General features: G+C 36.9%; 1 protein-coding gene across 8 annotated transcripts in view; it reads left to right on the top strand.

Annotated features, from left to right (window-relative positions):
- The window catches only part of CHUK (component of inhibitor of nuclear factor kappa B kinase complex), a 42076-nt gene that overhangs the window by 7324 nt on the left and 7154 nt on the right, over positions 1 to 27598 (top strand). For 7 of the 8 annotated variants that reach the window (XR_009252520.1, XR_009252519.1, XM_058697456.1 and 4 more), the window contains 14 exons: positions 2188 to 2302; positions 2947 to 3016; positions 4177 to 4265; positions 5448 to 5537; positions 5687 to 5811; positions 6002 to 6109; positions 6687 to 6822; positions 10956 to 11150; positions 12116 to 12218; positions 14658 to 14781; positions 15187 to 15338; positions 17146 to 17207; positions 18166 to 18275; positions 23031 to 23080. Coding sequence is in view for 6 of the 8 variants with exons in the window: in XM_058697456.1 (XP_058553439.1) it covers positions 2188 to 2302; positions 2947 to 3016; positions 4177 to 4265; positions 5448 to 5537; positions 5687 to 5811; positions 6002 to 6109; positions 6687 to 6822; positions 10956 to 11150; positions 12116 to 12218; positions 14658 to 14781; positions 15187 to 15338; positions 17146 to 17207; positions 18166 to 18275; positions 23031 to 23080 (1529 nt within the window). In the remaining 2 variants the exon portion in view is untranslated. The remainder of the gene's footprint in view (positions 1 to 2187; positions 2303 to 2946; positions 3017 to 4176; positions 4266 to 5447; positions 5538 to 5686; positions 5812 to 6001; positions 6110 to 6686; positions 6823 to 10955; positions 11151 to 12115; positions 12219 to 14657; positions 14782 to 15186; positions 15339 to 17145; positions 17208 to 18165; positions 18276 to 23030; positions 23081 to 27598) is intronic. The other variant, XM_058697454.1, reaches the window with a different exon arrangement.

The raw sequence follows: 27598 nt of genomic DNA, 5'->3' as shown, positions 1-27598 counted from the left end.
TATCAAATATATATGTTCTATTTCAAATAATAACATCACATTATGATTAAGTAGGTTTAGTTTTAAAAGTCAGCTAGATATTATCAGACTCCGTTCTCTGAGAGCAGAATCTTTTTCTTTTGAATATTGGGCAGTGTTCATCTATTATACTTTCTAGTTAAATATAATCACTACTCTCTTTACTTTTGTTGAATAGTGTATCTATTGCTTTGTACACAATTACCCCAAAACTTAGTGGCTTAAAATGACAAACATTGGGGTGCCTGGGTGGTTCAGTTAGTCATGATCTCGTGGTTCATGAGTTTGAGCCCCACATCAGGCTCTGTGCTGACAGCTCAGAGCCTGGAGCGTACTTCAGATTCTGTGTCTCTGTCTCTTTCTGCCACTCCCCTGCTTGCACTCTGTCTCTCTCTCTGTATCCCTCTTTCAAAAATAAGCATTAAAAAAATTTTTTTTAATATAAATTGAGGCACATTAAAAGTAAAAAAAAAAAATGACAGACATTTAGGGGTGCCTGACTGGCTCCGTTGGAAGAGCATGTGATTCGTGATATTGGGGTCATGAGTTCAAGCCCCACATTGGGTGTAGAGATTACTTAAATAAATTAAAAAAAAAAAAAAAGACAAACATTTAGTGTCTCACAGTTTCTGTAGTTTAGGAATTTGTGAGTGACTTAGCTTAGTGGTTCTGACTCAGAACATCCCTTCTGAAAAATCCCAAAATGTTGACTGGAGCTGCAGTCATCCAAAGGCTTGAGTGGGGCTGGAGTATCCACTTCCAAGCTAATTTATACGGCTGTTGACTAGAGGTATCAGTTGCTCGTCATATGGGCTCTGTGTAGTGAAGCTTGGATATTTTCATGACATGGCAGCTAGTTTTCCCCAAAGTGAGTGGTCTGAGAGAGAGAGCAAGGTGAAAGCAGACATCTTTTATGATCTTTCCTCAGAAGTAATATCTTTTCTACAACATTCTGTTTGTTAGAAATGAGTCACCAAGTACATACAGCCTACACTCAAGGGAAGGAGAAGAATTAAGCTCTTAAAGGAAGAAGTGGGCATGTTTTAAAACCTGCACAAGTAGTGTGTTAAGCGCTTTACAAATAATCCTTCCATTTGTCACAGATACCCTGTGTGTTTAGGTATTATCCTGATTTTATAGATGAGGAGGTTGAAGCTCATAGAGTCATACAACTGGTAGCTAATGAAGTCTAGATTTGAAATAAGTACTTTCTGACTCCAGTGTCTTTTCTCAGTTCACTTAAATGGCACTCAAACTTGGCTATCTGGCAGAATGACCAGGAAACTTTGCTAACAATATAAATTCTCAGGCTCTACACATGGAGAGTCTGTTTCCCTAGGTCCCTAGGAGCTGGTAATGTATTGCAGTTTTGAGATCCATTGTATGATGATGATGCTGATGATGCTGATAATACCTGGGATGATATATTGTTAAGTTAAAAAAAAAGGTGTTAGAAAACAGTATATAGTGAGATTTAACATTTATTTTATTTTATTTTATTTTTTTTTTTTTTAAATTTTTTTTTTCAACTTTTTTTTTTTATTTATTTATTTTTGGGACAGAGAGACAGAGCATGAACGGGGGAGGGGCAGAGAGAGAGGGAGACACAGAATCGGAAACAGGCTCCAGGCTCCGAGCCATCGGCCCAGAGCCCGACGCGGGGCTCGAACTCACGGACCGCGAGATCGTGACCTGGCTGAAGTCGGACGCTTAACCGACTGCGCCACCCAGGCGCCCCTTAACATTTATTTTAAAATGTGTTTATGTACAGATTGAAACTAGAAGGAAACATGCCATAATTTTAATATACCACCCCAGCGTGACATTGTAAGTGATTATGAGAGAACCAGTATGATACAGGCTTTGGAGCCATACTACCAGATTCGAATCCTTACTTGACCACCTCCTTTCTGTGTGATCCTATATTACTTAGCCAGTTTGTGCTTCAGTTTTCTCCTGTGTGATGAGACTATTAATAAATCTACCTATAGTAGGATTATTTTGATAAGTAAATGAGTTAATATATGTAAAGTGGGTAATGGCATTATTTATTATAAATAATGCCGGCCTTTCTTCCCCTCACTGCCCCCCAATTAACTACCATTTCAAATCCAATCCCTTTTCATTGGAAAAAATTTTTTAATTATAATATTTTCTCCTTCTTGTTAGGTTGAACCATGCCAACGTTGTAAAGGCCTGTGATGTACCTGAGGAGTTGAATTTTTTAATTAATGATGTTCCTCTTCTAGCAATGGAATACTGTTCTGGCGGAGATCTCCGGAAGGTAGTGTGGATGTTTTAAGATGATGAGTTAGTAAATCATGAACCTTAGCAATGTTTGAATCATATTTAATATGATAATCTAGAATAAGGTCAGTAAACTGTGGCCTGTTACCTGTACTTATGGCTGCTTTCTTACTATACCATCAGAGTTGAGCAGTTGTGACAGAGACCGTGTGGCCTGTAAAGCCTAAAGTATTTACTGTATGGCCCTTTACTGGGAACATTTGTGTCTTTTTGTAGGTGGTGGTGTTTGCAGGATGGGACTGGATTGATGGTGTTAGACCAAAATATCAATGTCTAAGGTGTTTATAAAGAAGTTGTTTTCAAAAACAAACAAACAAGTTGTTTTTTCTATTGCACATCTTTCTCATCTCATTTTAAATATGCCCTATGGCTACTTTTATATATGTGAGGTTTTGTCCAGCCTTTTTCAGTTTCAGAGACTTTCCTCCTTTATCTTTATTTATGTAAGTCTTAACATAAAGTCCTCAGTATGGTTTTCGTAGTTTTCCCCCTCTTATATTTTCTTAATTATAACTTCTTATTTGAATATTCTATTAAAGTATAGTGATTAATGTATTGCTACTACAGACAAGCTATATTGACATTATACACTTTTAGACTTCTTTTTTTTTTTTTCTTCAGCTACTCAACAAACCAGAAAATTGCTGTGGGCTTAAAGAAAGCCAGATACTTTCTTTACTGAGTGATATAGGTATGTAATCAGTTTGAAAATACCATCATAATTTAATTTGGTTTATAAAAGTTTCTACATATTGAGAATTAAGGAGAATCTTTTATGTACTGCACAAAGCCTACATTTTTACCATCTATAAGAAAGAAAAATTTAACTGTTGCAGCTGATACTAAAACTAGGATATTTAATTTTTTGTTTTATGCTAGGAGTCCATTTTTGACAAATAGATGTTCCAATTACAGATAAAAAAAAAAAGTATGAAATGACCTTATTCAATTTTACTCTCCCTTCCTGTGTGCTTAACATAGTAATTTTATTTACCAGTGGCATTGCATCTCATGGTCATAGGTTTTCAAGTCAACTCTTAGGATGAAATCTCTTTTTAATCAGAATTACTCCTGAAAAATCCCTAAAATTATCTGCACTTAGGCCCATGGAAGAAGTTCAGAAGCCAAGGATATGTTTCCCTGTATATTTTGATTTTGCCTCTTTTCCTAGGTCATGAAGACCAAGTCTACTTGAAGAGGGTGATTTAGGTGGGAAGGAAAACTAGAGGGATTTTCTCAATTGATCAATAAGGATTTTCTCAATTCCTTGTTCCATTTTTTAATGTTCATTCTCATAAAGGAACATATATATAATTCTGCAGTATTGTTTAATGTTCTTGGATTTTCTGCGGAGAGAATCTTAACTGCTATAATGTCATTAATCATATAGTTATGATGGTCTGTGTAAATTTGAGCATCAGATGGGTGCCTGGCTGGCTCAGTCGGAGGAACGTATGACTCTTGATCTCAGAGTCATGAATTTGAGCCCTATGTTGGATGTAGAGATTACTTAAATAAAAAGAAAAAAAAAACTTCAAAAAGTTTGATTGTCAGAGCAGATCTGTACAAAATGTGAGTTTATTTATTTATTTATTTATTGAGAGAGAGAGAAAGAGAGCTCGTGAGTAGGGAAGAGGCAGACGGAGAGGGAGGGGGAAAGAGAATCTTAAGCAGGCTCCACACCCAACATGGAGCCCAAGGCGGGGCTCCATGTCGTGACTGTGAGATCATGACCTGACTGAAATCAAGAGTTGGACACTTAACCGACTGAGCCACCCAGGCTTCCTGAGATGAATTTATTTTTAATTCAGTGTTTCTGTTACCTCAAAATACATTTTAAATTTTATTTAGGGTCTGGGATCCGATATTTGCATGAAAACAAAATCATACATCGTGATCTAAAACCTGAAAACATAGTTCTTCAGGATGTTGGTGGAAAGGTAGGTGAAACCTGAAGAAATATTACATGCCATTTGAATACAGTCTCCTTGGTGTAATTAGTGTTTGAAGTTTATGCCCTTCCACAGCATTTTATACTTTTTCTATCCCAGGCCTTACAACACTGAACTGTGGTTTTGTGTTTAGTTGTTTGTCTCCTCTGCTAACACAGGGGCTTCATTAGAGACAGAACACCTATCTTGCTCACTTCTGTTTTCTAACAGAGTATCTAGTAGAGATAATAGATAGTGAGTAAAAATAACTTGTTAATCCCTTACATAGAACATCCAGCACCCACACATACATCCTAGATTTACTTTAAGGGGGAAAAAATATGTTTACTTAACTGCATTTCTTACTTAAGAAAGAATAAATTCATTCTCCTCCCCCAAACGTCCTAAGTTCTATATTTAAGTAAAATTCAAAACCTTGATTTTTCAGATTCTTAAATGGGTCATCATGAGAAGACCCAGAAATTGTGAATTGACTTCTGGAATACTTGTATTTATCAGAATAATTTGAATAGTTTTTTTGCAGCTAGCACCCAGGTTCCATACTAATAAAGATGTAAAGCCAAGAGTCTGAACCTTGAATTGGATTGTGTGGTCTTTAGTGAATGATACGTGGTGGTCAGTTGGAGGTGATGAAATCTTACTGGTGCTTCTTCTTTTAGGAGCCTTTCGTGTATGCTTGGCAACCAACCATTTCTGCTTTCTTTGTATCTAAAGACTTCAGGATATTCTGGACGTTAGATAGGTCTTTACTCATTCAGTGGTATGATGCTTTTTCAAGTTTGGAAGTCATCCTTACCTTTGCCTTGTGGGTTAATGGATCAAGTTTATTTTGAATATACCAAAATAAAAATTAATAGCCAGTCTATACTTAATTTTTACCATGTATCAGGCACTGTGTTAAATTCTTTTTTTTATTATTTCATTGAATCCTAATAACAATTCTGGTGAAGTAAGGATTGTTAGTAATACCATTATTTGGGAAACTAAATACAATGAGAGAAGTTAAGTAACTTGATCAAGATCACATAAGTGGTGGAGCTCAGGCTTGAAATATGTTTGTCATATTCCAGAGCCCAAGCTCTTTCTCACCACCCACTCCAGAGCCTTATAAGGACACTGTTGCCTTTCCCTTTCAAATTTCTCAGTCATTTAATACTTATTATATTGCAGATTATGCATAAAATAATTGATCTGGGATATGCCAAAGATGTTGATCAAGGAAGTCTGTGTACGTCTTTTGTGGGAACACTGCAATATCTGGTGAGACATGTATTGTTTCTTTGAATTTAAGTGTACAGGATTCATGTTCTTATTTCTGAAGGTCATGAATATAGTAGGTCAAAAATAAAGTAGCTTTTCTCTTATAGTATTGACACTTAAAGCTTTTTTTTTTTTTTTTCCTTTTTAAGGCCCCAGAGCTCTTTGAGAACAAGCCTTATACAGCTACTGTTGATTACTGGAGCTTTGGGACCATGGTGTTTGAATGTATTGCTGGATATAGGCCCTTTTTGCATCATCTGCAGCCATTTACCTGGTAAGAAACAGGAGAGAACTTTGGTGTGCTTAATGGGAATGGAAATTTTAAGTTACATGCTTTTTCTTCTTCCATCCCTCTTTATATGGTGTAATTACCTTTTAAATTCATAATTGAATAAAACTACATGGCAAAAAATCTTAGAATGTTTGTGAGAATCAGGTTGTCAATGAGGTAACTTGTATTATAGGCATGAGAAGATTAAGAAGAAGGATCCAAAGTGTATATTTGCATGTGAAGAGATGACAGGAGAAGTTCGGTTTAGTAGCCATTTACCTCAACCAAATAGCCTTTGTAGGTAAGTATATTGTAGTTGAGGAAGTTCACCTCTTGGTTCTTTGGGTTATAAAAGAACAGTTGAGTTGTTGTCTGTTTCAAGTAGTATTATGCAGTAGAACCTTCTGTGATGATGAAAGTTTTATATCCGTGATAGCCAAATGAGGCTATAGAGCACTTGAAAGGTTGTAGTGTGATAGAAGAACTTAATTTTAAGTTTTATTTCATTTTAATTAACATAAGTATAAGTGCAAATAGCCACTTGTGACTAGAGGCTACCATATTGGACGGCACAGGTCTAGTGGAAACAAGAACTCCTGCTTTAAGAAGACTTTTGGGATACTGAAGTAAATGGGTTCCTTGGAAAATTGAACTGGGCTCATCTAGTGAAGTTGCTAGTACTTACATATGTAGGTTTGGGGTTGTTTTTTATGGAAAAAAAAGTTTGTCATTTCATGAATTACTTGAAAGTAAGATACAAAATGGCACAGATGAGTCACGAGAAAGGACATGGGAAACCTATAAAATTACTTTTTTTAGAATACTAAAGGAAAATTGGAACATAAAGATTTTCACCCTATTTTTTGTATACTTTCTAGTTTAATAGTAGAGCCCATGGAAAACTGGCTTCAGTTGATGCTGAATTGGGATCCTCAGCAAAGAGGAGGACCTGTTGATCTCACTTTGAAGCAGCCAAGATGTTTTCTATTAATGGATCACATTCTGAATTTGAAGGTTAGTTTGAATGTGGTCTACTTCATAAGACTTGCATTGAAGTTAACAAATTTATCTGGAAATAAGCATAAATATATTTTGGTAATCTTTTCCTGATGCTTATTTGAAAAGAAAATGATATTCTTAGAGCTGATCTGCTTTTATTTCTTTAGTAAGCCTTCTCAGTTTTACTTCTTTTTTTAAAAAAATGTTTATTTATTTTAGAGAGAGAAAGAGCAAGAGAACATGAGCGGGGGAGGGACAGAGAGAGAGGGAAAGAGAGAATCCTAAGCAGGCTGCATGTTGCCAGTGCAGAGCCCAACATGGAGGTCAAACTCAGGAACTGTGAGATCATGACCTGAGCTGAAATCAAAAGTCGGACGCTTAACCGACTGAGCCACCCAGGCGCCCCTTCTCAGTTTTACTTCTTTTTTTTTTTTTTTTTTAATGTTTATTTATTTTTGACAGAGACTTAGAGACAGAGCACAAGTGGGGGAGGGGCAGAGAGCGATGGAGACACAGAATCTGAAACAGGCTCCAGGCTTTGAGCTGTCAGCACAGCTGATGCAGGGCTTGAACTCCCAAACCGTGAGATCATGACCTGAGCCAAAGTCAGACGCTTAACTGACTGAGCCACCCAGGCACCCCTTAGTTTTACTTCTAAGTGGTCTTTGTTGATTACTCTTAAAAAACATCTTTTGGATTTTCCCCTTCCTCGTATTGGTGCCATTGGGTCGCGTTCGTTTAGGTATAATGTTATGGGATTTGGTTTGGTGAGGAAATGTCCTGCCTGGCTTTCATGCCTCTATACCTCCTCCCCATCCTACAATTCATGCAGCATGAACTTCCCATCTCATCTTCTGAAAATGCTTTTTTATTCTCCTGTCTAAGAATCCAACATATTTCTTCTTCTTGCCTGCCAAGTCAAGTCTAAACTGATCTCCCTGGCTTTTGGAGCTTTGCTCATGCAATTCCATCCAACCAAGTGCTTGCCCCAGACCTGCTTCTCTTACCCTTTACTTCACTTGTCACTGCTCCTTATGCCATGAAGCACATTATCCATTTTTGTGCTCTGATAGATGCTGTCCTCTGCCCAGAATGATCTCTGTCTCTGTATCTCCTCAGCTACACTGGCACATACTCGACTCTCCTTTTCTCTGATTGATCTCTGTCACATAGTTTGTCATATAATCATATTTACTATATTTTCTAATTGTTTCCCATCTTCCACTCATGTCTCTCCATATAGGTTATCTTCTTCTTTAATGCTGGGATGGTTCTTACTACTTTTATTAACACTTGCTCACCCTACTACCACTCTACCCCAGTGTTCTGTACAAAGCAGGGCATGTACCAGGTTCTCAGTAAATATTCATTGATAGGAATGAGAGGCTCTATTATGCTGTATACCCAGAAACGATTCTCATATGCAGTCTTTCCATAGCTATTTGATTGAGTAGTAGTAGATAGGGTTTCTAAAATTGGAAACATGAAGGGGCAGAATCTGTGGTGAGGGCTTGGCTGTGAGCGATCAAGGCCGTCCTGCAGGTGGAAGGAGGCCAGTTGGGCATGGGGCTAAATTTTATTTTTTGAAAAATTGAAATGAGAAATTATAATGTGTAAGGTTTTACTGTAATCTTGGCCTACTTTATTAAATAGGAACTTGGGGCTCTGTCGATGTCATTCTTGGCTAACACTGAAAAGTTACCTGCCTTCTTGATTTGGCTTTCTTTTATTGTGCCAAGGAGTGAATGATTCCTCAGTGTGTTAGCCCAGCAGGATTTGATAACACCTTTTAGTTCTTTGTTGCCCCTGAAAATTTTTATCTTTTATCCCAGATTTTTTCAGATTTGTCATGGTAATCATAGCATCATTTCCACTCTGTGGAGTCTGTGCGCGAGCATCTGCTTGTTATAGAGCATAGGGAAAGAGTCCTCTTTGTATGTCTTCTGGTCTGTAGACTTCAGTTTGTAGAACCACTATTTACCTATCTGTGAATCTGGGCAAATATTTATTTATTGTATTTTATTTATAGCCCAGGTACAGTAATATCTTATTCAAAGGCTCACTATTGTGAGGTTGTACAGGATAAGGTATGTGTAGGATACTATTAATTAATTCAGAGATACTTCCTAGACATGATAATAGGACTGAATTTTTAAAGATAAGTAAGGGTTAATTGGGGTGCCTGGATGGCTCAGTCAGTTGAACACCTGGCTCTTGATTTCAGCTTAGGTCATGATCCTGGGGTCGTGGGATCAAGCCCCACATTGGGCTCCATGCTGGGCATGGAGCCTGCTTGAGATTCTCTCTCTCACCCTCTGCCCCTTACCCACCTTGTGCATTCTCTCTCAAAAGAAAAAAAAAAAAAAAGATAAAAGGAGAATTAACAGGGGGAAAGATAAGCAGGGGAATACCATGAACACAGAAGCATGTACTGCAAAAATAGTTTGCTATTGTAGAACATTTTCTAAGGTGTTACATTGTTCAAAGAAGGAATGATGTGTGTTTGGTTTTCACTTAAAAAAAGAAAAGAAATCAAAACAGTTACTGGAATACTTCTTTCTTTTAAAAAATTCAGAGAGTCTGATTGCATGGTTTCCTAACTGTATATTATGAAATATTCTAAATATATAGGAAAGTTGAAAAAAATATACTGAACTTGCCACTGAAGGTAATGGTAAAACAGAAGTATTTAATTATTCCTTCTTTTCCTCCTCTTTTATGCCCCTAAGTGTAACTATACCCTAAGTGTCTCTCTCTCCTAATTTTTTTCTTTTTCCATATTACTTTTTCTTCCTTTAGTAATTTCTTTAGTTGTATAACTTTAACTATAAACTGAATATGGATCACTTCCAAATTTATTTCCTCAGTTGTGACTTTTCTGTAGTGTTTAATCACTGCTCTATAACTATCCTTGGTGGTCCCACGGGCACTCAAGACTTAATTTATTAAAAACTGAACAGATTTGCTCCATTAAATCTCCTATAGCTTTTCCTATGCCTCTTGTACTATCACCTTTTTAGTTACCTAGGTGGGGTGGCTTGTCTGACTGTTCCTTCTCTTCCAATTACATATCCAATTATTTTGTCAGATTTATCCTTTGGATGTTTTAACAATTCTGAGCTTGTCAGATTCTCAACTTAGAAAGCCTTCCATAGTTCCTCTTTGCTTATTGAATAAAGTCCAAACCCTTACATTGATGTTCAGAATCTGCCTTGGTCTCCTTGTAGCCTTATCTCCTATTATAAGGGGCATCATTTTAGGTACGTTTGAACTGGGTTGTTTATATTCTTTGGTTATGGTCATCTCTTTCTACCCCTCTGCCTACCTTGTTTTCTACCTAGAAGAACCTTTCTTCTTTCGATCTTTTCTTGTTCTAATTTTCTATCCTTTCCAAAGTAGAGCTCATAATTGCCTCCTTTAGAAAGCATCCCTTTCCTCACACCAAGCAAACTCCTTTGGAATCTGTACAATACTTTACATTATTTTGGTACATATTTGGTACATATTTTACATATTTTGGTACATTATTTGGTACATTTGACTTGTATTTTAGTTCTCTTAGTGTTTCTTAATATCTTCTATTTGGCCATTATCCTGTGGAGTCAGTGTAAGGCACTGGAGAAACATAGGTATTAACTTTGTATGGCTTATCTGAGGATAGTAGAAGGAAGAGAATTTAAAATCATGTTGTCTTCAAAAGACTTCTCAGGGCTCTGGTTTCTCTCTTTGCCTAAATGGAAATTAGAAGATCTAATCAACAGGATGTCATGTGAAAACACCTAACTCTGTGGTCGGCATCTATTAGGGACTTCATAAATGGGAGTATTTCCTTCCAGATCTATAATAGGTTTCTGAGAATAAATAAATATTGCCTTTCTAAATTAGGGCTTTTATTTCTAGATTCTGTACATGCCTATAGTTTCTAAGCTTTATTCTTTGGAACTAACATCTGTTACAGAAAAGTAAACTCTACTCTTCATTTTTCAGAATGTTATTTTGTAATTATTGAAGGAGATCTCACTTTGGAAAATGATTAAGCCTTGTTTAGTGCAAAGATAATACCTTTCGCTCATATTCCCTTTAGTATCTAGTACTGAATCTTTTATGTAGTAAATGATCAATAATCATTGTTTTTCTTATTTATACAGATAGTACACATCCTAAATATGACTTCTGCAAAGATAATTTCTTTTCTGTTACCACCTGATGAAAGTCTTCACTCACTGCAGTCTCGTATTGAGCGCGAAACTGGAATAAGTACTGGTTCTCAAGAGCTTCTTTCAGAGACGGGAATTTCTCTGGATCCTCGGAAACCAGCCTCTCAGTGTGTTCTAGATGGAGTTGTAAGAGAATTCTAATATACCTAGAAGTATAAGAAGTCTGTTAGCATAGAGGGATTGAATGCCCTGCATTTTTCTGATGCATACTTGGAATCCCCCTGGGGGAGGTGATGGTACACACCTTATAATTCTTACTTTAGTTTTATCCTGCTCATTACTCTTATTGCTTTGCAAGGTGAACAAGATATGTTTTGAACTTTGTATGACTTTCTCTTTGGTGCCAGTTCTCTCCCCCGCTCTTTTTTCCCTCTTTTGTACTTGAAGCCTAGAACCTTGAAATTAGACCAGCAGTCTCATAGTTCCTGCCAGAGGATAGATGGATGGTAAAATATTGTGCTCGTGACTCTTTTATTGTTTTTTGTCATTTTACTTTATTGAGGCAAATTCTGTATTTCATGTAATTTACCCATTTCATGTGTACATTTTTTTTTTTAGTAAATGTACGTAATTGTGCAGCCATTACTATAAATCAGCTTCAAAACATTTACGTCCCAATGATATTCTTCATGTCCACTAACTCTTAATCTCCATTCTGTTTACATCAGGCAACTGCTAATTTACTTTCTATCTCTGTAATTTGCCTTTTCTGAACATTTCATATAAATGAAATCATACAGTCTGTAGTCTCTTGTGTTTGACTTCTTTCACTTAGCATCATGTTTTGGACGTTCATCCATGTACTAGCATGTATCAGAACTTCATTCCTTTTGATTACTGACTAGTATTCATTGTGTGGATATATGTTGTTAGACTTTACTTTTGTACTTTTGGGTCTGGTGATTCTTTTTCATCTTATCCCATACTACAGTCATTTTTCTTAAATAGTAGTCTAGATCTTAAATTTGTAAAAGGTATGCTAGTAAACATTGACCTTAATCATTTGCATTTCACATTAGGAAATGTGATGTTTAAGTACTTAGAGAACCTAGGATTTTCAAGGATTTTTTTTTTAATTGTTTCTTTTTCAGAGAGGCTGTGATAGCTATATGGTATATTTGTTTGATAAAAGTAAGACTGTATATGAAGGACCATTTGCTTCCAGAAGTTTATCTGACTGTGTAAATTACATTGGTAAGTATGTATAGCCCATTTACTGAGTGAGGTTTAAACATGAAATAATATTATTTTGACTCAATATGGTTAGTAGAAATGGTCTTTTGGTGTTTCTGTTCTGTACTTCATACTTCAGGTTTTTAAGTGTGGTTAAAAATGAATTTATATAGTTTGGAAGGTGAAATGGTAGATGTCAAATCACTCTAAAACCCTCCTTTGGAAGAAGACTTACTTTCTGTGGGTTAGGGCTGTCACAGAAGAATGAATCTCCACTATTAATTAAGTCTACTTTCTAGTTGCTTCTTCATTATTTAACATATTCAAATATTTCATTTTATTGTATGAATACTGCTTAATGTTCAAATGTTTTCATTTATCCTGTAAGAATTACTCTTTTCTTTGGAAGAAGTGATCAATTTCTGTATACCCAAAACTAAAATCAAGCACAGTATTGTAAAATCAAGAACACAACTGGCATGGGGCTAAAATTCTGTAATCTTTCATCTGTGTTACCTTTTTGTAGCTTTTTGTAAAAACTATTTACTATTTATAGATAGTAAATCTAAATTTACATTACAGATAGTGAATCTGTAAATTTAGATTTACAGATAGTACAGAGTTCTTATGTTATTCATCTTCCCAACACATATAGTTTCCTCATTTGTTAACATCTTATATTGTATGGTACATTTGTTACAAGTAAAGAACCAACCAATTATTAATTAAGGCCATACTTTATTCCTATTTCCTTAGTTTTGATGTGGTGTCCTTTTTCTGTTCCAGGATCTGATCCAGGGTACCATATTACATTTAGTTGGCTCCTCTGGGCTGTGACAGTTTCTCAGACTTTTCCTTGTTTTATTTATTTATTTACTTAGTTATTTGCACTTCCTTTCTGGCAGCAAGAGATGTTCCAGGTCCATCTTGTATATTTCTTGCCCCAGTCCTAGGATCAGCCATTTCTCTAAGGACCCCTGGTTCCTTTAATCGGAGAGGAGTATTAGAAACCAAGATTTGGGCACTAGGTGTGCTTCTTGCTACTGGAGTGTCAATTTTTAGACTTTATTTTTTTAATATAGTTTTTAAAGTTTATTTATTCAGAGAGAGAGAGAACCCAAGCAGGGGAGGGGGAGAGAGAGAATCCCAAGCAGATAGCGCAAAGCCCAACACAGGGCTTGAACTCACAAACTGAGATCATAAACTGAGCCGAAACCAAGAGTCAGATGCTTAACTGACTGAGCCATCCAGGCACCCCTAGACTTTATTTTTTAAAGTATGTATATGATTTTTTTGTGTGTGAAAAGGCTCCCCTCCCCTAGACTTTTTCTTTAAAGTGTTTGGGTTATATATATTTTTTTATTTGGTTTGGGGTTTTTGTCTGTTGTAGGAATCTCAGGAGTAATTATGGGCATATGGAATAGAAGAAAGGTTAATTCAGACTATCAATTATTAGGGGAGACAGAGATTTTTCCAGGTACATAGCTTTATTATTATTTTTTAAGTCTGCTTCAGATAATACGGTTTTTCTTTTTTTTTTTTTTAATTTTTTTTTTTAATGTTTATTTATTTTTGAGACAGAGAGAGACAGAGCATGAACAGGGGAGGGGCAGAGAGAGAGGGAGACACAGAATCTGAAACAGGCTCCAGGCTCTGAGCTGTCAGCACAGAGCCCGACGCGGGGCTCGAACTCACGGACCGTGAGATCGTGACCTGAGCCGAAGTCGGACGCTTAACCGACCGAGCCACCCAGGCGCCCCAATACGGTTTTTCAATATAAACCATAGTGTAGTGTCCTTTCTCTGAATGTTTTCATTGGAAAAGAATAACAGAATGCAATTGCCACCTTAAAGTATAGGATGAATCTCTTTCAATCTTGGAGAATTTCATAATGTTAAAATGGAATTTCATTGAACTTAGCACATATCTGCCATGGTGTTAGAAACTAGCATTTCCTTTACCAAGGGCAAGAGATAACCCTCAATAAATAATTTTGTAAATCTGGCAGTGAAGAGAACATATCTTATTAAACTGCTGTTTACTGTATCTGTTTTCCTGAAGCTGGGTTGGTAGTCCAGGAGATGAAATTTATTATTTAGAGGCAGCAAAGACCATAGCAGATTATAGAGGACTTGGGACTTGATTTAGAACTTGAAAGAAATAAAGAATTTGGATTAATGAAGAAAAAAAGTATTTCTGACTGGAAAGAAGCAAGAAAAAAGACAGATAAAAGAATAATTGCAAATTTTATGATTATGTCTTACTCATTTTTATTTCCCCTCATACCTGGAATAGGGCTGTGTATTGCAGATGCTTATAAATGTATATTGAACTGAATGAAACACTAACAATTGGCTCTTTCTAGCATCCATTTCTAGAATCTTTGGGAATGATATTTGCATGGACAGGAAATCACAAAGAATGATAAGCATCTTCTTTTTCCCATCTTCTTACGTATAGTACGGGACAGCAAAATACAACTTCCAATTATACAGCTACGTAAAGTATGGGCTGAAGCAGTGCATTATGTGTCTGGACTAAAAGAAGACTACAGCAGGCTCTTTCAGGGACAAAGAGCAGCAATGTAAGAGGATTCTGTTGTTTATCAGTACAGTGTCATGTGCATTAATGCTCAAGAATTAATCTTGCTTTTTTCACTAATCAGTATTCACACAATACTAAAATATTGGGCTAATCTGGAGTGTAATATTCTCAACAAACTTAAAGAATTCTTTCTAATGGTATGAAATCATCCATTCGCAATGGCTTGAGAGTAGTTCCTGAACAGTCCTAGTATAAGAAGATTGTTTTATCTTAGAATATCACAGGTAGGGAGTCTTTAGAGAGCTGATTCTAGAAATTAACTATTTTTCATAGACTGATAATAGAAAGTTAGACTTTGGGTTTATGGCAATTTAAGCTATTAAGTTTTTGTCCAGTGTTTCTGAAATACCAATTTTTTTTTTTTTTTTTTTGGGCTACGGTTTAGGTTAAGTCTTCTTAGATATAATGCAAATCTGACAAAAATGAAGAACACTTTGATCTCAGCATCTCAGCAACTGAAAGCCAAATTGGAGTTTTTCCACAAAAGCATTCAACTTGACTTGGAAAGATACAGTGAGCAGATGACTTACGGGATATGTGAGTGTTTGGGTAACGTGTTTGAAAGAAGTGTCAGGTCTCTCGACACCATCTCCCATTTTGCCTTCTTGCCTCATAGCCCATTGTTTGACTTCTATTCATGTTAGAAGAAGAGACAGGACGCCTCAAGTCATCATAAACTGTGTTTGTACTGAATAGTAGCTCTTTCTTTTAACCTTTAGTTTAGCAACTTTACTCCGCCCCCCCACCTCCCCAGTTGGACTGTAATTGTACTAAAATCGTTTAGCTCCAGAAAAATTCAAAGGCAATTTAAGAACTTTTGATTTTCAAGCCTCAGTTTTAAAATAGATCCAAAGTCTGTATCGGGATGACTTCTTAGCCAGGGAAATCTTAAACTACTTACCTTTCTATAAATAATAACACAAATAATTCCAGGGTTGTTTTCCTTTCAGACCACCTACTGTGGAGTCCCATTTTTAAAAAATACACAGCCTCCAGTTTTTCAATATTTAACTCCAGGCTCTCTCTCTTCAGTTATATTAAGGAAATGTAAAAAAACAGATCTAAAATTCAAATAATAAGCTGAAGGGGTCACCACCATTATTTGTTTTCTACCATAAATCCTCTTTGTAAACTTGTCTTAAGCAAGGTATGTGTGTCTTAGAATAAATGATCAACAGTGTCCAATTGGGTAAATAAGTTTATCTACTAGAGTTGGTTCTATGATTAGTGTTTTATTTCTATTTGTGTATAATAGGCATTCTGGTGAATGGCAAAACACTGTAATTATTTCATCAAATTATTTTTTTGTTTTTTGAGAGAACAAGGGCGAGTGGAAGAGAGGCTAAGGGAGAGGGAGAGAGAATCCCAAGAAGGCCCCATACCCAGTACAGAACCCAATGTGGGCTCGATCTCACATCCATGAGATCATGACCTGAGCCGAAATCAAGAGTCGGATGCTTAACTGACTGAGCCACCCAGGCACCCCACATCAAATTATCTTTGACTTGTCAGTGGCATACCTTGTACAGCTGTTAAAAAAGAATGACATAGACATGTGTACTGATATTAAAAGATCACTTGGGTCTTTAACGGCAGTGATGTTTTAAGTTGGGGAAAAAAAAGAAAGAAAAGTATATATAGATGGTCTCTCTTATAAGGGTAAAGTGTAGGTGTCTGTGTAACAAGTGATTAATAGTAAGATCCCTTACGGTGGAGGGGAGGAGGAGAGAGTGTTTTCTTTTTGTCTTCTGTTTTATAGTATTTGATTTTTTAAAATCATGTTCATGTATTATTTTTTTCATTTTTTTAAGAGAAAACCATTTGAATTAGAAATTCTAAAAACCACAGAAATTTTTGCCATGTCACAGTTCCAAAGGCTGAAAATCCAAAATCAAGATGTTGGCAGGGCCATGATCCCTCTGCAAGTTGTAGGGAAAAATCCTTGCTTGCTTCTTTCTAGCTTCTCACCACAATAGTCCTTGGTGTCCCTTGGCTTGTAGCTGTAGCACTTTAATCTCTCCCTCTGTCGTCAAAATAGAGCTCTCCCTTCATATGTCTGGGCCTCTGTGTCTCTTCTCTTCTTATAAGGATACTAGTCATACTGGATTAATCATCCCTACTCCAGGATGAACTCATCTTAATTTAGTTAATTGCATCTACAGTGACCCTATTTCCAAATGAGGTCACATTCCGAGGTACTGAATTAGGACTTCAGCATATCTTTTTGAGGGACAGTTCAACCTATAACTATATATTTTTGATGTTGATATGGCAAGGAGGTGGGTAGGTCAGTAATTAAAGCTGTGGCTATTTCTGAGATAACCGATTAAGACTTTTTTTTTAGCCTCAGAAAAAATGTTAAAAGCATGGAAGGAAATGGAAGAAAAGGCTATCCACTATGCTGAGGTAAAATCACTAGCTCATTCTGTAATTCTTAGAAATTGTCTTTGGTTTTGATATGTAGGGTATTTTTCATGTTATTCCTGCATATCAGACAAAAATCTAGTAGATGCTCTGTGTGTATAGAGGGAAGTACCATAGTTGATAAAACAGGGGCTTTGGGCAAATGAGATTAAACTGAAAGCTCACTAAACTTCAGTTTCCAATTAATGTGCTTACCTTTTTAGTAGGGTTTTAGTAGGGTTATGCAGATTACATGGGAGTAAATAATAAGTGGTAGTTATCACTGTTATTTTTATGATTAGTTAGATAGGGTAGCTATACATCCTGGTTTATACATTCTAGTTTATACCTGCCTTGCCATAATTAGCAATAGTACTCCCTTTCACTCTCAAAATTATGCTTGTTTGAACAATAAATTATATATATGGTCATGCCAGTTATAGGTCATTCTCTAGGTGGCATATTCCTTCCTTACTGGTTACATCTGTCCATGGTCCCACTAAATTGTTACTCTCCTGGATGCCAGTACTTACCCCAAGGACATGGGTAAGGCAGTAGATATCCTTGGGTAGGAAATCCAGTGTCTTTATATTTCTGCATTCTTTTTCAAGGCAGTCAGGAACAAGAGGCAATGAAAAATCATAGAACTGAGATGCAGTGGTTTTGATGGCCATTTTCCCTCTGTCTTGTTAGTGACACATCTATCTTTTTGCTTCTCGGGGGAGAAAGCAAATACTAGCAGTTTACTGTTGTCGGGAGAGAAAAGAGAGACATAGGTATTAAGTCTGTCCTTGCATGAAAGATTAAGCACCAGAATCCGAAAGATAAAAACACTTGAACAAAATCGGTGTTTTGTATTAAATCATTTAATTCTACTGTTGCAGCAAGTCATTCTCTGAGTTCTTTTCCAGTTTGTGTGGTGGTGAGCCTGTCGTTTCTTTTGTGTTTCATCACATTTTAGGTGGGTGTCATTGGTTACCTGGAGGATCAGATCATGTCCCTGCATACTGAAATCATGGAGCTACAGAAGAGCCCTTATGGAAGACGTCAGGGAGACTTGATGGAATCTCTGTAAGAAAGTCTTGTGTTATTGGTATGAGTGTCTATAATTTTTTTGTAGCAGACGATTCTTTCTGTGTAGATCTGGCAGATTAAGCCTGTATTTGTTGTTTTCTATGGTTTTTCTTTCTCCAAATATATTGCCATCATATTTTAAAAGGAAGTTTTTTCTTAGTCACAGGAAATTTTGGAAATAATTTCAGGGTTGACCTTTGCTTTTTTAATCAAAACATCTTTTCATGTGAGTGTTAAGAATTTTTCAAGTATTCTAAGTTACAAACTCTTTCCCTACTTAACATACTTCTGGGCCAAGTTATTGTCCATTAAATGTCCTAAATGAGGTTAACTTCCTAAGTGTCTGGATAGAAATTTCAAATTTTTTTCCTAATCACAGGCCATCATTTTTTCCCATTTAATTGTTTTTGGTGCAAGGATGTTGTATATGTGATGGTAGATCAAAGCAGATGTGAAATAAATACAATTTCCATTTTTATTTATTTATTTTTTGAGAGCACATGCACGAGTGAGGTAGGGACAGAGGGAGAGAGAGAATCCCAAGCAGGCTCCACGCCCAGCACAGAGCCTGAGGCGGGACTCCATCTCACGACTGAGACTGTGACCTGAGCTGAAATCAAGAGTTGGACACTTAACTGACTAAGCCATCAGGAGCCTCTAATTTTGCATTTTTAGATCTTGCTTATGACTCAGTGAAATACTTTCTGTAAAATGTTCACTGGCAATATATACTTGCTTTACAAAATTTTTTTTAATGTTTATTTATTTTTGAGAGAGAGAGAGAGGGCAAAGTGCGAGAGGGGGTGTTGCAGAGAGAGAGAGAGAGATGCAGAATCTAAAGCAGGCTTCAGGCTCCAAGCTGTCAGCACAGAGCCCAACACAGGCCTTGAACTCACGGACTGTGAGATCATGACCTGAGCTGAAGTCAGACGCTTAACCAACTGAGCCACCCAGGTGCCCCAATATATACTTGCTTTAAAATGGGATCATACTCTATTCAAATAATATTTTTCATTTCAAGTTATGGATTATTAATCATTGAATTTTTTTCACATACGGAGGTATGGTTTCTGTTTCCTTTTTTTTTTTTTTTTTTATGAAATTTATTGTCAAATTGGTTTCCATACAACACCCAGTGCTCATCCCAACAGGTGCCCTCCTCAATGCCCCTCACCTACTTTCCCCTCCCCCCCCGCACCCCCATCAACCCTCAGTTTGTTCTCAGTATTTAAGAGTCTCTTATGGATTGCCTCCCTCCTTCTCTGTAATGTTTTTGGTTTTTTTCCCCCTTCCCCTCCCCTCTGGTCTTCTGTTGAGTTTCTCAGAATCCACATATGAGTGAAAACATACGGTATCTTTCTCTTCCTGACTTACTTCACTTAGCATAACTCTCCAGTTCCATTCACGTTGCTACAAATGGCCAGATTTCATTCTTTCTCATTGCCAAGTAGGTATTCCATTGTATATGTAAACCACATCTTCTTTATCCATTCATCGGTTGATGGACATTTAGGCTCTTTCCACAATTTGGCTATTGTTGAAAGTGCTGCTATAAATATTGCGGTACAAGTGCCCCTATGCATCAGCACTCCTGTATCCCTTGGGTAAATTGCTAGCAGTGCTACTGCTGGCTCATAGGGTAGATCTATCTTTAATTTTTTGAGGAACCTCCACACTGTTTTCCAGAGCGGCTGCACCAGTTTGCATTCCCACCAACAGTGCAAGAGGGTTCCCGTTTCTCCACATCCTTGCCAGCATCTATAGTCTCCTGATTTATTCATTTTAGCCACTCTGACCGGTGTGAGGTGGTATCTCATTGTGGTTTTGATTTGTATTTCCCTGATGAGGAGTGACGTTGAGCATCTTTTCATGTGTCTGTTGGCCATCTGGATGTCTTCTTTAGAAAACTGTCTATTCATGTCTTCTGCCCATTTCTTCACTGGATTATTTGTTTTTCAGGTGTGGAATTTGGTGAGTTCTTTATAGATTTTGGATACTAGCCCTTTGTCTGGTATGCCATTTGCAAATATCTTTTCCCATTCCATCAGTTGCCTTTTAGTTTTGTTGATTGATTCCTTTGCAGTGCAGAAGCTTTTTATCTTCATGAGGTCCCTATAGTTCATTTTTGCTCTTAATTCCCTTGCCGCTGGAGATGTGTCGAGTAAGAAATTGCTGCAGCTGAGGTCAGAGAGGTTTTTTCCTGCTTTATCATGCTTTTTGATGGTTTCCTGTCTCACATTCAGGTCCTTCATCCATTTTGAGTTTATCTTTGTGAATGGTGTAAGGGAGTGGTCTAGTTTCATTCTTCTGCATGTTGCTGTAATTCTCCCAGCACCATTTGTTAAAGAGACTGTCTTTTTTCCATTGTCTTTCCTGCTTTGTCAAAGATTAGTTGGCCATACATTTGTGGGTCCAATTCTGGAGGCTGTATTCTATTCCATTGGTCTATGTGTCTGTTTTTGTGCCAATACCATTCGGTCTTGATGATTACAGCTTTGTAGTAGAGGCTAAAGTCTGGGATTGTGATGCCTCCTGCTTTGGTTTTCTTCTTCAGTATTACTTTGGCTATTCAGGGTCTTTTGTGGTTCCATACAAATTTTAGGATTACTTGTTCTAGCTTTGAGAAGAATGCTGGTGCAATTTTGACTGGGATTGCATTGAATGTGTAGATTGCTTTGGGTAGTATTGACATTTTAACAATATTTATTCTTCTAATCCATGAGCACGTAATGTTTTTCCATTTTTTTGTATCTTCTTCAGTTTCCTTCAAAAGCTTTCTATGCTTTTCAGCATACAGATCTTTTACATCTTCGGTTAGGTTTATTCCTAGGTATTTTATGATTCTTGGTGCAATTGTGAATGGGATCAGTTTCTTTATTTGTATTTCTGTTGTTTCATTGTTAGTGTATAAGAATTCAACTGATTTCTGTACATTAATTTTGTATCCTGCGTCTGCTGAATTCATGTATCAGTTCTAGCAGACTTTTTGTGGAGTCTATCGGGTTTTCCATGTATAGTATCATGTCATATGCAAAAAGTGAAAGCTTGACCTCATCTTTGCCGATTTTGACGCCTTTGATTTCATTTTGTTGTCTGATTGCTGATGCTAGAACTTCCAACACTATGTTAAACAACAGCGGTGAGAGTGGACATTCCTGTCATGTTCCTGATCTCAGGGGGAAAGCTCTCAGTTTTTCCCCATTGAGGATGATATTAGCTGTGGGCTTTTCATAAATGGCTTTTATGATGTTTAAGTATGTTCCTTCTATCCCGACTTTCTCGAGGGTTTTTATTAAGAAAGGATGCTGAGTTTTGTCAAATGCTTTTTCTGCATCGATTGACAGGATCATATGGTTCTTATCTTTTCTTTTATTAATGTGATGTATCACATTGAGTGATTTGTGAATATTGAACCAGCTCTGCAGCCCAGGAATGAATCCCACTTGATCATGGTGGATAATTTTTTTTTATATGCTGTTGAATTCAATTTGCTAGTATCTTGTTGACAGTTTTTGCATCCATATTCATCAGAGATATTGGCCTGTAGTTCTCTTTTTTTGCTGGGTCTCTCTCTGGTTTGGGAATCAAAGTAAGCTGGCTTCATAGAATAAGTCTGGAAGTTTTCCTTCCCTTTCTATTTTTTTGAACAGCTTGAGAAGGATAGCTATTATCTCTGCTTTAAATGTCTGGCAGAATTCCCCAGGGAAGCCATCTGGTCCTGGACTCTTATTTGTTGGGAGACTTTTGATAACTGATTCAATTTCTTCACTGGTTATAGGCCTGTTCAAATTTTCTATTTCTTCCTGTTTGAGTTTTGGAAGTGTGTGGGTGCTTAGGAATTTGTCCATTTCTTCCAGGTTGTCCAGTTTGTTGGCATATAATTTTTCATAGTATTCCCTGATAATTGCTTGTATTTCTGAGGAATGGGTTGTAATAATTCCATTTTCATTCATGATTTTTATCTATTTGGGTCCTCTCTCTTTTACTTTTTGAGAAGCCTGGCTAGAGGTTTATCAATTTTGTTTTTTTAAAAAACCAACTCTTGGTTTCATTGATCTGCTCTACTGTTTTTTTAGATTTTATATTGTTTATTTCTGCTCCGATCTTTATTATTTCTCTTCTTCTGCTGGATTTAGGCTGTCTTTGCTGTTCTGCTTCTATTTCCTTTAGGTGTGCTGTTAGATTTTGTATTTGGGATTTTTCTTGTTTCTTGAGATAGGCCTGGATTGCAATGTATTTTCCTCTCAGGACTGCCTTCGCTGCATCCCAAAGCGTTTGGATTGTTGTATTTTCATTTTCATTTGTTTCCATATATTTTTTAATTTCTTCTCTAATTGCCTGGCTGACCCATTCATTCTTTAGTAGGATGTTCTTTAACCTGCATGCTTTTGGAGGTTTCCCAGACTTTTTCCTTTGGTTGATTTCAAGTTTCATAGCATTGTGGTCTGAAAATGTGCATGGTATGATCTCAATTCTTTTATACTTATGAAGGGCTGTTTTGTGACCCAGTATGTGATCTATCTTGGAGAATGTTCCATGTGCCTTGAGAAGAAAGTATATTCTGTCGCTTTGGGATGCAGAGTTCTAAATATGTCTATCAACTCCATCTGATCCAATATATCATTCAGGGCCCTTGTTTCTTTATTTATTCTCTATCTAGATGGTCTGTCCATTGTTGTAAATGGAGTATTTAAGTCTCCTGCAGTTACCACATTCTTACAATAAGGTTGCTTATTGGTTTCTCTTTCCTAGGGAACAGCGTGCCATTGATCTGTATAAGCAGTTAAAGCACAGACCTTCAGGTAAGACACTTTTATCACTGTACACAGGCATTTTAGGAAACCAGTATAAACTTAACAAATCCAGGGGATTGGATTTTAAACAAGCTGCAGGATAAATTCTAGTTTTGGTATTGCTATAGATATGTTTATGGTATAGCATATGGGATTTAAGGGATTAGGAAGGCAAAGCAACAAGGAAAACAGAAAACTTTTTAAAGGGAAGTGCAAGGAAGGAATGAAAGAACAAAAGGAACTCAAAGAAGGGTAAAAGGAAGCAAGAAAATGTGTGCAAAGATGGAAAAAATAAGTGCCGCTTAAGATTAGAGAGGTTGGAAAGAATTTGATATGGCGGGTTCAGGTGTGGAATGATCAGCAGAAGGCCCACGTGCTAGGCCAAAGTAGGTATACCTTGAAAATGATGCCTTCATCTGCACCTCACTACTGCTTATTACACTGGCAAAACAATTCGTGTTGAACAGCTGCTGAATACAGAGCATGATCTATTGGCAAGAGCATTGGAGTGATAACTGGAAGGCTTGCATTCCAGATTGGGCACTTTATTGACGACGTACCTAATTTTCTTGTATCTCATATTCCTCTTCTACAAAATGGGGCTGAAACCTAGCTTTCCTAACTCAGTGAATGTGTATAGTGATATATTTGAGAGACTGTGATAATGCCTTGGAAAGTATAAAATATGATCTACAAGAACTGAAAAGGTGAATCCTGTGCCCTAATTCGCTACATATACCTAAATTACAAATATATAAGTAAAATAAAAGATATGTTTTATACTTTAAAATTTATAAACATATGCAAATTAATATACATATGAAATTCTATTTTAATAAATAACATGATGTCCTTTACATTGGTTTTTGGTGGTGTGGAATTTGTTCAGTTTATTTCTACAGACATTTTTGAGGTATATATATAAGATACATACCTAACCCTGCCTGGGGGTCAGGGGTAGTTAGAGGTGGTTTCCTGTAGGAGAAGACATCTGAGATGAGCCTTAAAGGATAAGTAGCAATAGCTAAGTGAAAGGAGATGGACTCTTGTATATACAAATATAATCAATAAAGACATGTACGTGTAATACTTAGCATGTTTGAAGAAATGCAGTGGCTGGATTGTAGAGTTTCAGGAGAGAAAGGCTGAATCAGATGTGGCTAGATCATAAAGGATCTGGTATGTTATGGTAATGAGTTTGGATTTCATCATGATGGCAAAGAGAAACCTTAAAAAGTTTTATAGTAGGAGAATGGCATGATCAGAAGCATTTTGGAAATACTGCTCTGGTAGTATTTCACATAATGGATTAAAATGTGTCTCTACAGTCTCTACACTGGAGACCAGCATTGGTTATGAGGCTATTGAAATAATCATAACTCAGTATAGAGTGGGCCATGAGCTAAGGTAAAGAGCCTGAGCTGTAGATGCTGGGTGAGAGGAGGGTAAGGGCAAGAGAGACATTTAGGAGGTAGAACTGATAGTGTTGGGTGATGGATTGAATATGGGTGGCTGGAGCTGGAGTAGGGAGTCATGATGCCTCTCAAGATTCTATGGCAGCTAGGTGTACATGGTCAGCAGGACCACTTGCTATAATGGGAAGTGTAGAATGGATGATGGTCTTGATGGGACAAGAAGATGAATTCATTTTTGTACATGTTGATGTTAGGGTGTCAGTTGGATATTCAAGTAGAGATGTCTAATAAACAGTATTATATATATATGTAGGTATGTATATATAAATACACACACATACACACACACCCATATATATGTATATGGATTTAGTAAACAAGTTGGGGATAGATATGTAGCCATTTAAGAGTGATCAGCCATAGGAGTAGAGTAATTATCCTGAAAAAGTAGGTTGAGTATCCTCAAGGATGGAATCCCAGGGAATACCAACATTCAAGAAATGGCTAAAAGGAGAAGAGCCTCCAAAGGTGACTGAGAAATGACCAGAATATGTAGAAGGAATGATATGATAGGAACAGGACAGAGAGAGTTTCAAAAAGAAAGTGTTCAGTAGGGTGAAATACTACAGAGGGTGTGCGTAATAAAAATGATGATGAATATATTCGTTCAGCTTACCAGTTTGGACATCATTGTTGATCTTGACAAAATATGGCCTTTTGGGACCAGAAATCTGATTATAGAAGGGTGAGGAAGGAATGAGACAGTGAGAAATAGAGAAGCCAGTCAGTCTAGACCAGCAGTTCTCAATGTCTGGCTCATGAACCCCTGAGGACTCCTGAAACCTTTTCAGGGAGTCAATGAGGTCAAAACTAGTTTCATAACACTAAGACATTATTTGCCTTTTTCACTATGTTGACATTTTCACTGATGCTACAAAAGCATTGGTGGGTAAATGGTTTACTCCTTACTTAGCATTAATCAAGGCACTAGTACCATCTATGCAGGTAGTCATTATACTTTTCACCACTATGCATTCATAGTTAAAAAAAAAAAAGTTTCATTTAAGTGTGTCCTTGATAAAATACTAAGAATTTTATTTAAATCTCAACCCTTGGGTATATGTCTTTTAAATATTCTGTGTGATGAAACAGGAAGTACTCCTAAAGTGCTTCTGCTACATACCAAAGTCTGATATTTTTCTTAAAGCCACTGTGGCAGGCATTTTCTCAAAAATTAATGAAGCATGACCACCACATTAAGGGAAAAAGCCAACAATGTTAGTTGTCTGTGATAAAATTCCATATTTCATGCAAAAAATTCAAATTTAGGAAAACTGGTACCCATCAACTAAAATTTGTCAGCTTCTCAATACTTTAACTTTTTTGATGAGATCAGTGGTGAGATTAAAAAAAGTTGCAGAAAAAAAAAAAAAACTTGCAGAAAGGTAAAATAAGGCCAGTTTTCTCACTAAAAGTTTTTGGAAAATAGTTTTTAATAAAAATATGTTAATAGGTAACAAGTTTGTTGTTATTCTTAAGTAAGTAAATAAATACTTAAACTTCTTAGTTTAGGGGTGCCTGGGTGGCTCAGTTGGTTAAGCAGCTGACGCTTGATTTTGGCTCAGGTCATGATTTCACGGTTCTTGAGTTCAAGCCCTGGGTTGGGCTCTGTGCTCACTGCGCAGAGCCTGCTTCCGATCCTCTGTCTCCCTCTTTCTGGCTGTCTCCACTTGGGCGCACGCACGCTCTCTTTCTTCCCCCAAAATAAACAAATGTTAAATAAACAAACAAACTTCTTAGTAAAGGGCCCCTGAACAGGGGCTGGTCCCTGAACAAGCTTGAGAGGCTGACTCCAGAGAATAGTGGGAGCAATTAGGCTTGCTACCACTGAGGGTGAGTGTGGGTACCCACACTTTTGTGAGTGTAGGGTTTGGAAGGTTGAGAGTCTTACTGCCTTGTGGCCTCTCATCCTAAAGTAAGTGGGGTTAACTGTTAACAGAAGTGATGGGGTTAACAGAAGAGGTGATGAGGGTAGATTTAAGGACTATGCTAATGATTTTTAAAAGCTGGTGTGTGCAGTGGAAGATGTTGCTGATCCATAACATTTATTAAGAATGCAGAGCAGAAAAAAAAAAAGAATCCAGAGCAGAAGTGAAAACCTGTGAATCAATAGTGACCACAGAGGAGATGGTAGTATAATATTTTTGTTGCTGGTGTTTAGTGGTATGGCTGCAGGAACTGATAGAGCAGATGGTTAGACTGATCCAGGGTTAGGATTTTGCTCAGAAGAGGACAAAAAAGTTCAAGGTATTGACAGAAAGTGATTTAAGTGATGGAAGTTGTGGTTAGAATAAAGTATTGAAGTTTAAGATTTCCAATAGAATAAGTCTAATTCTTTTTTTCCCCCCTTGAATCAATATTCATTACTTCTAGTCTTCTGACCAATGAATTGGGTATTGCAGGTAAAGACATACAAAATTCCATCCATTGGCTCAAATTAACTTCCATAGTAAGTGATAACATTTGTTTGAATTATTTTTTTTTAAGATTTTATTTTTTTTAAGGGTGTTTTTATTTTGAGAGAGAGAGAGTACAAGTGAGCAGGGGAGGGGCAGAGAAAAAGAAAGAGAATCCCAAGCATGCTCCATACTTGGGACAGAGCCAGAGGTAGGGCTGGATCCCACAACTTTGAGATCATGACCTGAGCTGATATCAAGAGTGGACACTTAACCGACTGAGCTACTCAGGCACCCGCCCCTGGATTATTTTTATAAAAACTTTGCAGTAGTCCTGTCAGCATACTAACATATCATAGAGCCCAGAAATAAACTTGCTATCCAGGTTGCTTCTTTGAATTGATCATTACCTTGAGAACAAACTAGTTGTAACAAGTTTTATCTCTTATTGGGGTTTATATAATCATACTTGATACATGGTCTCTAGTGTCTTCTCTGGCTTAGAGTTGATTTGAGACTCTAGTTCAGCTGAAAATGGTAAAAAACAACTTTCTTCATTCTGTATGTTGGAGAAAGTTAATGTTCTGTGGTTTCTGACCATCTAAGAGAGCTAGTACAATGGGGAAGCTGTCCTGGTCTACAGGATTTAGGAAGGA

Source organism: Neofelis nebulosa, chromosome 13 (assembly GCF_028018385.1).
Source record: "Neofelis nebulosa isolate mNeoNeb1 chromosome 13, mNeoNeb1.pri, whole genome shotgun sequence".
Taxonomy (NCBI): Eukaryota; Metazoa; Chordata; class Mammalia; order Carnivora; family Felidae; genus Neofelis; species Neofelis nebulosa.
Note: the sequence above shows the minus strand (reverse complement) of the source record. Positions and strands in the feature narration are given on the sequence as shown.